General features: G+C 38.4%; 1 protein-coding gene across 2 annotated transcripts in view; it reads left to right on the top strand.

Moving 5' to 3' along the window:
* The window catches only part of kcnt2a (potassium channel, subfamily T, member 2a), a 1,051,023-nt gene that overhangs the window by 502,192 nt on the left and 535,796 nt on the right, over window positions 1–13,035 (top strand). For both annotated transcript variants that reach the window (XM_063063856.1, XM_063063854.1), the window contains one exon: window positions 10,795–10,858. In XM_063063856.1, coding sequence (XP_062919926.1) covers window positions 10,795–10,858 — 64 coding nt within the window. The remainder of the gene's footprint in view (window positions 1–10,794; window positions 10,859–13,035) is intronic.

The following is a 13,035-nucleotide window of genomic DNA, read 5'->3' as shown; positions in this document are numbered from 1 at the left end:
TTTGGTTGAGTCCATTCTGAGTTTTTGATGTGAGATAGAGGAGACCATTGATAATTGGTGAGCACTGTATTGCATTGAGAGGGGAATGGTGGGCCGATGAGGAGCGTGAAGTGCGTTTTACAAGCATCAAATGGACTCGCCCAACTTGGGCTGTGAAGTCAGCCTCTCCCTCTCAAATTACCTCTCCCTACTTCCCCTTATGAAAATAGTAAGGACAGATTTTATAGAGTGTTTTGAAGATGAAGAATGGCTGCAGAAACTGGCCTAGTTAGCGTGGATTTTTCATTACGTGATCCAGTTGAACAAATCTCTGCAAGGCCCTGGAGAAAATGTTTTGACTTCAAATGACAAGATTCTTAGATTTAAAAGGAAACTGAATCTTTTGAAAAATCATGTTGCGAAAAGAAATCTTGAAATGTTTCCTCTGCTGCTTAGGCTTGAGAGGAAGGATATCAGAATGTCTCTTATTGAAAACCACTTGGAAGAACTTCAGAACAAGATTGAACTATACATTTCGTCCCTTTCAACTCAAGTATATGACTGAATGAGGGAGCCTTTCTGTGAATCTTCTGCTCAGCCTGAGAACTTGACTTGGCGAGACGAGGAAGAACTTGGTGAGCTGCACTCTGATCATGCACTCAAGATGAGATTTCCCTTCCTGCTTCTGGACAAGTTCTGGATTTCTGTGAAGCGTATCCTGCTATTCATAGGAAAGCAATGGACATTTTGCTGCAGTTTTCAACTTCTTACATGTGCAAGCAAGCTTTTTCTTGTTTAACAGGCATCAAGAGCAAGGATAGAAATTGTCTTATTTCAGTTGAAGGTGAAATCTATGTGCTAATCTCAAATTTGACTAAGAATTGAGAATTTTTGCAGCAAATAGCAAGCACGGGTTTCACATGCTAGACCTATATTTGAGCCTGATCATGTCACTTGGTAAGAAAATGTTTTTTCAATGTCTTCTATAAAATTGTGTCTTAAACTATATTTTTATTCATACTGCTTTGGCTTATGCTTTTTTGTAACTTCACTTTTCAACAATGCTAATAATTTTTTTGTAAATAGCATTAAACAAAATCAATTTACAGCCTTTATTTAAATTAACTCTATAGTGCCTACATTTAGAAAATTAAATACTATTTTGGCTTAAGCTAGTTATTTAACAGAAATTTATGAGTTTTAAAAATTTATGAAAGGGGAAGAAAGAGATTATTTTCAAGAAAGGTAAACTAAGGTTAATTACCTGATTTTTTTCAAGAAAGGTTGGCTAAAAATTCAATCTCCACCAAAAGAGGATTGATAATTATTTTTGTATTATTATATCTACAACTTACTGATTATGCCAATGCACCGTGAGCATAGATATAATCATTTTTATGCAAGGGTTCCCTGAGTCAAGAGCTCCTCCGGCTCAAATATTTTGAGAAATGCTGCCCTAGATCAGCTTTCCCTGACCTCCATTAGGGCATTCATTAGGCACCTTTTTAGGATGCAGTTCCATCTCTCAACCATGCCAGCACTATGAGGTCCATATGAAATGTAAAAATTCTTCTTGACCCCTAACAACATGCTAGCCCTCCTTATCATCTTTAAGGTAAAGTGTGTCCTTTGATCCGAATCAAGGATGGCTAGTGTTCCCCTCCTAGTTATTATCTCTTCAGCTAGCACATAGGCTACCATCTCAGCAAAGAACACTTCCCCCCAACCTGGTGAGGTGATCAATGAATCATGAAACAATACCATTTACCCACGGAGTGGGGTTATGGTCCTGTGAGGTCAATCTGAAGTTGCTCCCGTGGACCTTTAGGCTGTGGCTGATACCCTGGTTAGATTGTAACTGCTTTTTCTGGCTCACATGTTGTGCATTATTGGCAGAATTTAGTAATATCGCACCCCTTCCCTGGCCACCAGCAGTATCTTTCTAGCTGGGCCCTAATCTTGTCCTACCCTATATGAGTTAAACCATGGTAGGTTTTTTTTCACAATGTATATCTGAACCACTCTAGGCTACCAAATATTCATTTTCTTTCCACATTCCATCATCCTTTGCACCACTCCTGCTTGTTCGCAAATCTACTTTTTCTTTGATTACAAACTCTTTTGTTTCACCTTAAACCTTCTTCTTCACCTCCCTGACCATCACTACCTCCCGATTCCTCCATAATTACCTGATCAGCAAATGCATTTTCCGTTTCTTCAGGGGTGTCTACCCTTCCACACACCTTAATCTTTATGACTTCTGCTTCCCAGGTCAGTTTAGAATCAGAATCAGGTTTATTATTACTGGCATGTGATGTGAAATTTGTTAACTTAGCAGCAGCAGTTCAATGAAGTACGTAATCTAGCAGAGAGAGAAAAAATGATGATAATATCAATTAAATAAATAAATAAATAAATAAATAGATAGATAGATAGATAGATAGATAGATAGATAGATAGATTTTGTATATTGAGTAGATTTTTTAAAATGTGCATAAACAGAAATACTGTGTATTAAAAAAAGTGAGGTAGTGTCCAAAGCTTCAATGTCTATTTAGGAATTGGATGGCAGAGGGGAAGAAGCTGTTCCTGAATTGCTTTTCTCACTGATGGTAACAGTGAGAAAAGCAGCTTTGGCTAACTCTTTCTCTATTTCTTCATGTTGTATATGTCCTCCTGATGAGGTTACATACAGCTTCTTGATCAAGTTGCCTTGCAATCGTGTACAACTCCAAAACTGTATGTACTGTCTATAAAGACACTCACCTATGTCCCTTACCTAAATTCAGGAGCTCTGTTAGCACTTTAAGTTCTGCCACTTTTGTGTTGACCTGTAGGCCTGGGTATTTTCCTCCTGTCATTATGTTCCCTCGTTTATCCACAGCAGCCCGTTGTATTCGTGGAGTACTGACAAGGTACTTTCTGTATCTGTCTACTAACAGGGTCAACACACCGAAGTTCAAAGTAAATTTATTATCAAAGTACATATATTTCACCATATACGACCTGAGATTCAATTTCTTGACAGCTTACTCAATAAATCCTTAATACAATATTAACTATAACAGAATCAACGAAAGACTGTACCAACTTGGGCATTCAACCACTGTGCAAAAGACATAAAACAGTGCAAAAACAAAAAGAAAGAACTAATAATAATAAATAATTGAGCAACAACCATTGAGAACATGAGGTGGAGAGTCCTTGGAAGTGAATTCAAAGGTTGTGGAAACATTCCAGTGATGAGGCAAGTGAAGTTGAATGAAGTTATCCCCTTTTGTTGTAAGAGCCTGATGGTAGTAACTGTTACTGAACCTGGTAGTTTGAGTCCTGAGGCTCATGTGCGTCCTTCCTGATGACAGCCAAGACAACAACCAAGCTTGTTTGGCAATCACTACCTTGCGGTGAGTGAACAATAATGTTGTTACTATTATTACAGCCTTTTCATATTTGCTCTTCTCTTGTCCCTTCCACCAAGTAACTTGCTCAGGAATTGTTCCATCCAGATTATAACCCTTCATTATCATTTGGTACCAACTTAGGATCTGCAGGAGAGATGCCCACACTTCTTCACCAACTTCTTCCAGCTTCTTTGTTTTCTGCCATGGCCATGCCTTATAGTGTCTGCATACCTTAGTGCCTGCAATTCTTGCTACCTGAAGCTATTTATCAAATAAATTTGGCCAGTTAATTGATTCCTCAAATCAGTTGCAACCTGTAACCACCTGAATTCCAGCTGCCTGTTACCTAGACATCCCAATCTCACATTCCCCAACACCAAACTCCTCATGCTCCAAGATCTCTTTTTACCACAATTTATGGTCACTGTCGGTTATGAGGTTATCCCATGACCTAACAGGGTGGTATCTCAATCACGCCCACCCACCCGAGAGCCTCATCGTCAGTTGCGATCCAGTGGAGTATTCTGACGATTATGCCAATTGTAGGAGTAAACTGAAAGACCACACGGTTGTTGTTCAAATAACAGGCAATTTATTAAGAATTGGTGTGCACCAGGAGATCATCCAAAGCTGATATACAGTACTTGAGCATGTGTTTGGCATAACCTTTACCTTCCCAATTGACGAGCTTACCAGAAAACCTACAGAATGGTGGCTACAGAAAGACTTCGCTGAGGAGCACACTGGATCCTAATTACAAAATAGAATGATTATTCACAGATGGAACAACAAATCCATTTTCTATTACAACAATTGGTGCACATTAGTGAAGTATCTGAAACCTGGGTGTTGTCACTGCATTCCATGTTTGGGGTTCCCTGTTACCACATTAGCACAATCTACATCACTATTTACTAATTATTAGCCCTCAAAATTCTTTCCCCTATAATACTTCTCAGTATTTGAATGGAGTTATTTTATTCATCTAATTTTGGACCAATAAGATGAAATCAGACTGTGGTAACGGTGGTGTTAACAAAGGGTGTGGTGTTGTCTGTCAAAACCTAAATTTGGACATGTTTTGGTGGATGTGACAAAGATTTGGGACTACCTGGGTCTAGAAATCCATTGGGTAGAAAATCATCTTGGCACTAAACAGATGGTATTGGATTACCTGCTGTTTTATCAGTGATTGAACTGAAAGCTCTTGTTCTGTGCCTTTGTTACCTACATCTGAGCTGCAACAATTTCTGTCACCTGCCACGAAAATCCAATACATTAATCGAGCTCTATCATCCCCATCCATTTGTTAAACTACACTGACTTGGTGGTCTTTGTTTTTGGCTTTGATCCTGATCCACAGTGCTACTTGAACTTGCCTTTGGATTTAGTATGTTTTATCTTTTTGAAGACTGCAGCTTGGGGAGGAAGGGGTATGTGAGGGCCGCAGGATTGTGGAGTCGATATCCTTTTGTATCTGATTTCCATCTGACAGTGACTGCCTTGCCATATCTAAACAAGGATCTGAATCTTTCCCATACACTGATGTTGCTTCAACGCATTTCCAAATAATGTCTGCGCAGAAAGTGAGCATGGCGGTTTGGTAAATTAATGACATACATTCCGAATCCACAGGGCATGACTGGAATAAAACAAATTGCTCTTCTGTGTTGCAGAAGACAATCATGATTTTTTTTTACTTGATGCCTGGAGAAGCTTTGTAAAGCAATTACTTTACAGGAATGTGTTTTGTATTCTGTCTAGACAAACCTGCACTTGCCTGAAAACTTTAAGAACAGCACACAATTGTCTGCCAAGACAATTTCCCTGACCAAATAGAGGATCGAAGTTAAGAAAATGCAATTCCCAATGAAACTTTCCCATTCACTATTCAACTTCAAACACCAGCATATGTTTAAACAGCAATTGATGATGAACAGATTTCAGGAAAGTTTTGGAGTTGCTATCCCTGAGAACATTATATTTTTACCAAATGCGCTGATGGGGATTTGCAACACAATTTGCATATCAAAAATAGAACCCAGAGCATCTTCCCAAGAAATGCAACCTCAAGTTCTGAAATTGACAACCACAGTTAACAAATGCTCATATGCAAGCCAATATCTTAATAGGTAGCCACAAGATATGATAGCTTGATTCTGGGAAATACTGATTACCTAATTCATAAGAATTTGTCTCCTACAACTACGTAATGTTTATTGCTGGGCTAGAAAAGGCCAACATATCTGGGTGAATTTCAATAATCGTACATTGTCTTGGTATTGGATCAAATCATCCATTTCAATGACTGCTGTCAAGTCCAGGAACTTCAGAGAGGCAGCATCCTACATCTTGAAAGAAGTATGTGAAATTCAAAATTATCCTGTTGTTATGTGTATATTAGATGATCTAATAGTATTTAATAAACAAATTAGCAAGGTGTAGTTCATGATAAATTCTCGATTTAGTATGGATTCAGTACTCATAAAGTACTCTATTCTAACACTTTATTCAATCAAGTATCTGTTTGTTGATTCCACCGAAAGAAACATTCCTGATGCACCTTTTCTCTTTTTTATTGGTTATTTTCCGATTTCCTCTTCAATTTCTTTTCCTCAATACAAAAAAAAATCCAATTTAAAGCACTTCCATTTACACCCCACTAACATTCTGAAAGAAAGTGTTATTGCTAAGGCATCAAGCTGATCATTGTGTCTAAATCCAGGTATGAAGTTAAAACTTTGCAGTTTCTGTGGAGAGTGGTTACATATGCATGAAAAGACTGTTGAAAATTGCGTCTCCTCTTACAACAGAGGCAATTGAGGATCAGAGGTGTTCATGATAATGTTCACAATGTATTTTCATAGAGTGAATGGAAATGGTTTCCAATATCATAATCAAGTAGCACAGATATTAACCAAAAAGGCAAAAGAAACCAGTGAGAAAACTGTTACTTTATGTGCAATACGTGAGGAGAATTTCAAAAGCTTCCTAACGAGTGACAAATACATACTCCAATGTCAAGATTTTCAAAGAAATGTTGGGTGTTCTGTCCCAAAGAGTCAGCATTTCCAAGATTCCAGTAGAGACAAGTGCTGAACTTACTGCTGACTGCTCATACGTTAGTCTGGTAGTGCAGCATGAAGTTGTGGCAGTTTCCCAGCACATCTGCGAGGGAATCATATCAAACTTGGAGATGAACAGCTGTGTGGGGACTGTAGTGGTGTTCTTTTTAGATCTTTAAGTATTTAATTTCATTTGAATGTTTCTGATATTTTTTGATATATTCTTAAAATTTTGAGTTAATTCTTAATGCATTAAATAATTTAATTATTTTTTGTTATTTTTAGAATGTTGTTGAATTCTTCTGAATGACAGAAATAGTTGGTTTTCTTGAAGCTTTATTTGTGGCTGGCCAGCAGTCTCTTCAACATAAAACCCAAGTCAACATAGAACATCGACATCTACAGCACATTACAGGCCCTTCAGCCCACAATGTTGTGCCGACCTTGTAACCTACTCTAGAAACTGCCTAGAATTTCCCTACCGCAGAGCCCTCTGTTTTTCTAAGCACCATGTACCTATCTAAGAGTTGCTTAAAAGACCCTATTGTACCCACCTCTACCACTGTCGCTAGCAGTGAATTCCAGGCACTCACCACCCTCTGTGTGAAAAACTTGCCTTTGACATCTCCCTTGTACCTACTTCCAGGAACCTTAAAACTATGCCCCCTCGTGTTAGCCATTTCAGACCTGGGAAAAAGCCTCTGGCTATCCACATGATCAATGCCCCTCATAATCTTATACACCTCTATCAGGTCACCTCTCATCCTCCGTCATTCCATAGAGGAAAGGCCAAGTTCATTCAACTTATTCTCATAAGACATGCTCTCCAATCCAGGCAGCATCCTTGTAAATCTCCTCTGCACTCTTTCTATAGTATCCACAGCCTTCTTGTAGTAAGCTGACCAGAACTGAACCAGTGGGCCTAACTAAGGTCTTGTATAGCTTTAACATTGCCTCATGCTCACGGCTCTTGAATTCAATCCCACAGTTGATGAAGGCCAATACACCATACACCTGCTTAACAACACTATCAACCGGCGCAACAACTTTGAGTGTCCTATGGACACGGACTTCAAGATCTTACTGATCCTCCACACTGCCAAGGTCTTAATATAATATGATATTTTGTTTTCAAATTTGACCTACCAAAATGAACTACTTCCAACTTATCTAGGTTGAAGTCCATCTGCCACTTCTCAGCCCAGTTCTGCATCCTATTGATGTCCCACAGTAACCTCTGACAACCCTCCAGACTATCCACAACACCCTAACTTTTGTGTCACCAGCACACTTACTAACCAACCCTTCTGCTTCCTCATCCAGGTCATTTATAAAAATCACAAAGAGGAAGGGTCCCAGAACAGATCCCTGCGGAACACCACTGGTCACTGTCCTCCATGCAGAGTACCAACCATCTACAACCACCCTTTACCTTCTGTGGGCAAGCCAATTCTGGAACCACAAAGCAGGGTCTCCTTGGATCCCATGCCTCCTTACTTTTTGAATGAGTTTGGTATGGGGAACCTTATCAAATGCCTTGCTGAAATCCATATACACACCATCTACTGCTCTATCCTCATCAATATGTTTTGTTACATCCTCAAAGAATTCAACCAGGCTTGTAAACCATAACCTGCCCTTGACAAAGCCATCTCTAATCAGATTATGCCTCTCCAAATGCTCATAAATCCTGTCTCTCAGGATCTTCTCCAACAATTTGCCTATCACTGAAATAAAACTCACTGGTCTATAATTTCCTAGGTTGTCTCTACTCCTTTTCTTGATCAAGGTCGATTTCATTTTGTGCACAATATTAATAATTGTAGATACAATAAAAATGAACTCTGAAATTTTGTAATACTTTTGTCTTCCATGTCTACTTTTGGAACAATCTCTAAAACAGCTCAGAAGATATCCAGCTCCTTTAACTTATATTTGATGATGGATAAGCGAGAAAGATACCATTAAAAATGCTGAATTTGAAATAATAAAGCATACAGGCACGGGGGAAGAGAAAATAGAGTGAACATTTCCATTGTATAGACAAGGCAGAAGGGAAACTCTGTTAATGTGCAACTAAGTAATATTGCTACACTGTGTTGACCTGTAAACCACCAGCGGGGATCTATGAATGCTACATGGAAACGTCATTCATTGGTTAATCCTGGTAAAATGGCAGCACACTCAACCTCAATGGCTACTATGGGACCAACAAAAGGTGTTATTGTCTTTTTGTGACACCCCTTTTGACTGGGCATCTCTGGAAATGTGGCTCCTTAGTCCTTCACTGACAGCCATTGGATTCCACGATGAGAAACCCGCCTTTCTCAGGCGCCTTACATCTAGGGTGTATTTGACTTTGGTTCTGCCAAAACGTGAGGCTAGGATGTCTCTCTCACCCAAACCCCGTCTTGTGTGAATGCCCTGTGATTTACTGTCCGCTGCAATTACCTGTCGGCAAGAAATAACAGACCGTACACGGCGTACAATTAAAGAATGTATGTTTATGAATGTTAACTGAACCAAGGAATTAAAGAACAGAAAGAAAAAATCTAAAAGGGCCCATTATAATTAAGCAGTCAAATGTGCACATAAGTTGGAGTTCATCTTGGAGTTGTTTGTAACTCACCTGCTGGAGCGTTAGTCTGCATGAAAGCATGCACCATCTTCCAAATGTTGCACGAAATACATCTCAAACAAATAGGATCTGCAGAAAGCACCTTATGCAACAGAGGTGACATCCTCAGCCATCCTCCTTCCTGTCTTCTCCCAGTTCTCTCCGAAAAAGACCTTGACCCACAACAGTGTCCCTCACAAAACCTCTCCGCCCAGTGTTCTCTAGAACCTTCTCCTAATTCCACCATCCTGGTTGGCTGACACCACCTTCCTAAGTTGAACAACAAAACCCATTAACTCAGCTCAAACCCAAATAGGCTGAAAGCAGAACAGACTGCTCTTACAGAACTGCTAAAATGAAATACTTACAGCACAGTAAAAATCTTAATCAGGGTGTTATGTTTAAGCATTTTTTTAAAATTGCAAGTCTACCCCATCAGTGAGTTTCTCATTAGCAGAGAAGCTGGAGGAGCTGAAGGTGTTGCCTGCATCAGAGAAGTGTTGGTACATAAAGGTAGTGTGCAGTCGAACAGCTAGTGATCTTCTTAGTTGCATTTCTTGTGGTCGTAAGACCCTGTTGGACATTGTTAATGTGGAATGCTGCAAGTGTGATTGACTGCTTTATTAGCGGTTGGCAGAGGAGCTGCGTGGCCTTGGTCATAGCAGCGGCTAGGCCTCAAGTCACAGTGTCACCTGTTTACAGCTGCCCAGAAGAACCAGTGGTGTCAGAGGCATCCATGCTAGAGTTGGTGCTGGCCCCTGTGTTCACTTGGCAGAAGACAATCCATATCGTGTTTGACTGCACACTTTGGCAACATTTGTGGACTCAAGGACTTGGGACTATATTTTTATGGTGTAACTGTATTTTACTGCTATGTTATATGTGCTTGCTATCTTATATGTGCTATATGTACCTTGTGCTGTGTGTGACTATTGCTACTGTGTGTTGCATCTTGGCGCTGGAGTAATGCTCTTTTGTTTGTCTGTATTCATGTGTATTTATGTATGGTTGAATGATAATTAAAATTGAACTTGATCTTGAACTATATTCTTACCCCTGTTATTTTCCTGATTGTAAGTGCAATATTTCTGTTAGAAGCTCATTTGCAATCAGTATCTCTTCATAAGTGGGAAATATGGTTTTTCTATACTAGAAGATAATTATGATTGACATTAATTGCTGTATCATATATATAAATTGAAAACAGAATGGGAACTTCCTTTTAAATAATATGTTGAGTCATCCAGGAAATAGTATAATGAAAGGAGTGATTTCCACATTGAATTGAAAGCCGAAACCCATATAAATTTTGCTGGCAAGCTTTATAACACTGACTGAAATCCCCTTGTATATGATTGTATATACTAATCACTTCTAAATTTTCATTATTTTGTTTATATATACTGATTGAAGTTGAAATTGAAAATAACATTGGACAGATAGATGATTTTTTTCACTTGACATCCATGGGTGTATTATCTCTGTACTATTCAACGTTCAAAGTAAATTTGTTATCGAAATATATATTTGTCATATATATAACTCCAGGATTCATTTTCTTGTGGACGTACTCGATAAATCCATAATAGAATAATAACCATAATAGAATCAGTGGAAGACCACACTACTTGGTGAATGTATTTGCAAATCTATCATGAATGTATTAATATTTCTCAAATATTTGCCTTTCTTTTTATCCATAAATCCTGCCTTCCTTTACAATGTGATTCAGAATGGATGATGCTGAAGCTTGCTTTATCCTTAGCAGTCGATATGAAGTTGACAGAACAGCTGCTGTAAGTTGTGTTACTTTCAGAGAAATATCTACTACATAGTTTCCAAAAGGCAAAAAAAGATGATGTTTAGAATGGTGTAAATTAACTACAATATATAAATTTTCAGTTGGTGTAGTCTTTTTCAGCCAAAAGGCCTTTTCTTCATTACTGCCAGCCTCAGATAAATTCCCTACCTATTGTAATTCAGGATACAGTACAACAGAACCCAGACCGGGAAAAGTATTTTTTTCCTGCAATATAATCTGATAATCAGGATACCTCCATTTTCCTGTCAAATAAAAACTGAGTTATATATGAACATTTCAACAATTGTGGTAGAAAGTCCAAATTATTTCCTAAATTATTTGTCAAAGTTCATATGTAAAGTCTGAGAACTCCTCTCTGACTTGTAACTGATTATCAGCCTCTATCTTGCATCATTTATTGACAGAGAAAACAGATGGAAATGACCTATCATCCCGTTGGAAATAGTCACGATCAGCTTGTGAAAATTTAGGTTTTGATATTCTGTGCCTCCCTTTCAGGGAAGCGTGTCTCTTACATTTACCAACTTTCAAAGTAACCCAATGTGATCTTTCCACTTTTGGAAAAGAGGATAGAGTTAACCTCAGCCATTAGTTGACACAAATTAGACCAATATGAATATTCAGTATTGTTTTCATGGCAGTTCTACCCAAACATATTTGAGAAATTTGGGTTTTACTTTTTTTCCTTGTTATTTCAATAATTTCAGTTAATAAGCAAAAGAATGTTCTTCTGCTGAGAAATATAGATGAGAAATAAAGAGAGTTAAAAAAAAGCAAAGAGTAAAAACTGGCCAATAAGGACTAATTTGGGGGTAGTGTTGCATGTTTTACCTGAGGTGGGTGATGGGGTTACATCCATACAGATGAAAATGGCCTCCAAGTTATACATGGCTTCTATTTGAAGAAGGTGGTAAACTGCTCAGCATTCTGAATGCTGTGTGTGAGAGAAACACTTGGTGTATTTCAGTAATTATAAGAGAAATCTTGGTAAGAAAAATTACATAACAAAAAAACTACGTACAGTGGTGCTAGGAGGTTTGTGAACCATGTAGAATTTTCTCTATTTCTGCATAAATATGACCTAAAATGCGATCAGATCTTCACCTAAGTCCTAAAACTAGTAAACAAAACCCAATTAAATAAGTAACACAAAAAAAACATACTCATTCATTTATTTGTCGAGAAAAATGATCCAATATCACATGTATTTGTTGAATAAAGTTTAGTAACTGGTGTGACCCCTTGAACAGAGATATCTTCAACCAAACCTTTCTCGTAATTGTTGATCAGTCCAGCACATCAGCTTGGAGGAATTTTAGGCCATTCCTCATTACAAAAGTCCTTTAACTCTGGGATGTTGGGAGTGCGGCGGGGCAGCGGGGTGCTTCCTTGCATGAACTGCTTGCTTCAAGTTCTTCCACCACATTTCTATAGGATTAAGGTCAGGATTTTTGATTCGACCATTCCAAAACACCAATTTTCTTCTTGTTAAACCATTCTGTTGTTGATTTACTCTTGTCTTTTGGATCATTGTCTTGTTGTATTATCCAACTTCTATTAAGCTTCAGGTGGCAGACTGCTACCCTGACAATCTCCTGAAAAATGTCTTGAAACAATTTTGAATTCATTGTTCCCTCAACGATTGCACGCTGTCCGGGCCCTGAGGCAGCAATGCAGCTCAAACTATGCTTAACAGTTGGGATGTAGTTTTGGTGTTGGTGTGCAATGCCTTTTTTCCTACAAACATAGCAATGTGCATTTCTGCCGAAAAGATCAACTTTTGGCTCATCTGTCCACAGAACATTTTGTCTCAGAGTTTTGTAGAACATCCAGGTTGTCTTTTGCAAACTTCAGATGTGCAGCAATTTTTTTTGGAGAGCAGTAGTTTCCCCTGTGATGTCCTTCCATGAACACCTTTCTTGTTCAGTGTTTTTCTTATAGTGGACACATGAGCAGAGACTTTAGCAAGTTCTAGAGATTTCTGCAGGTCTCTTGTGGTTACCCTTGTGTTCTTTTTCAGCTCCTTCAGCATTGCACATTGTGCTCTTGTTGTGATCTTTGCAGGATGCCCATTTCTCAAAATTTGAGAGTGCCTATATTAAAAAAACTTTGTTCATATTTAATACATGTTTCTAATTTATGTATTCATGC

The sequence above is a fragment of the Mobula hypostoma genome, chromosome 12, assembly GCF_963921235.1.
Source record: "Mobula hypostoma chromosome 12, sMobHyp1.1, whole genome shotgun sequence".
In the NCBI taxonomy this organism is placed as follows: domain Eukaryota; kingdom Metazoa; phylum Chordata; class Chondrichthyes; order Myliobatiformes; family Myliobatidae; genus Mobula; species Mobula hypostoma.
The sequence above is the reverse complement of the archived record's forward strand: the minus strand, read 5'-3'. Positions and strand labels throughout refer to the sequence as shown.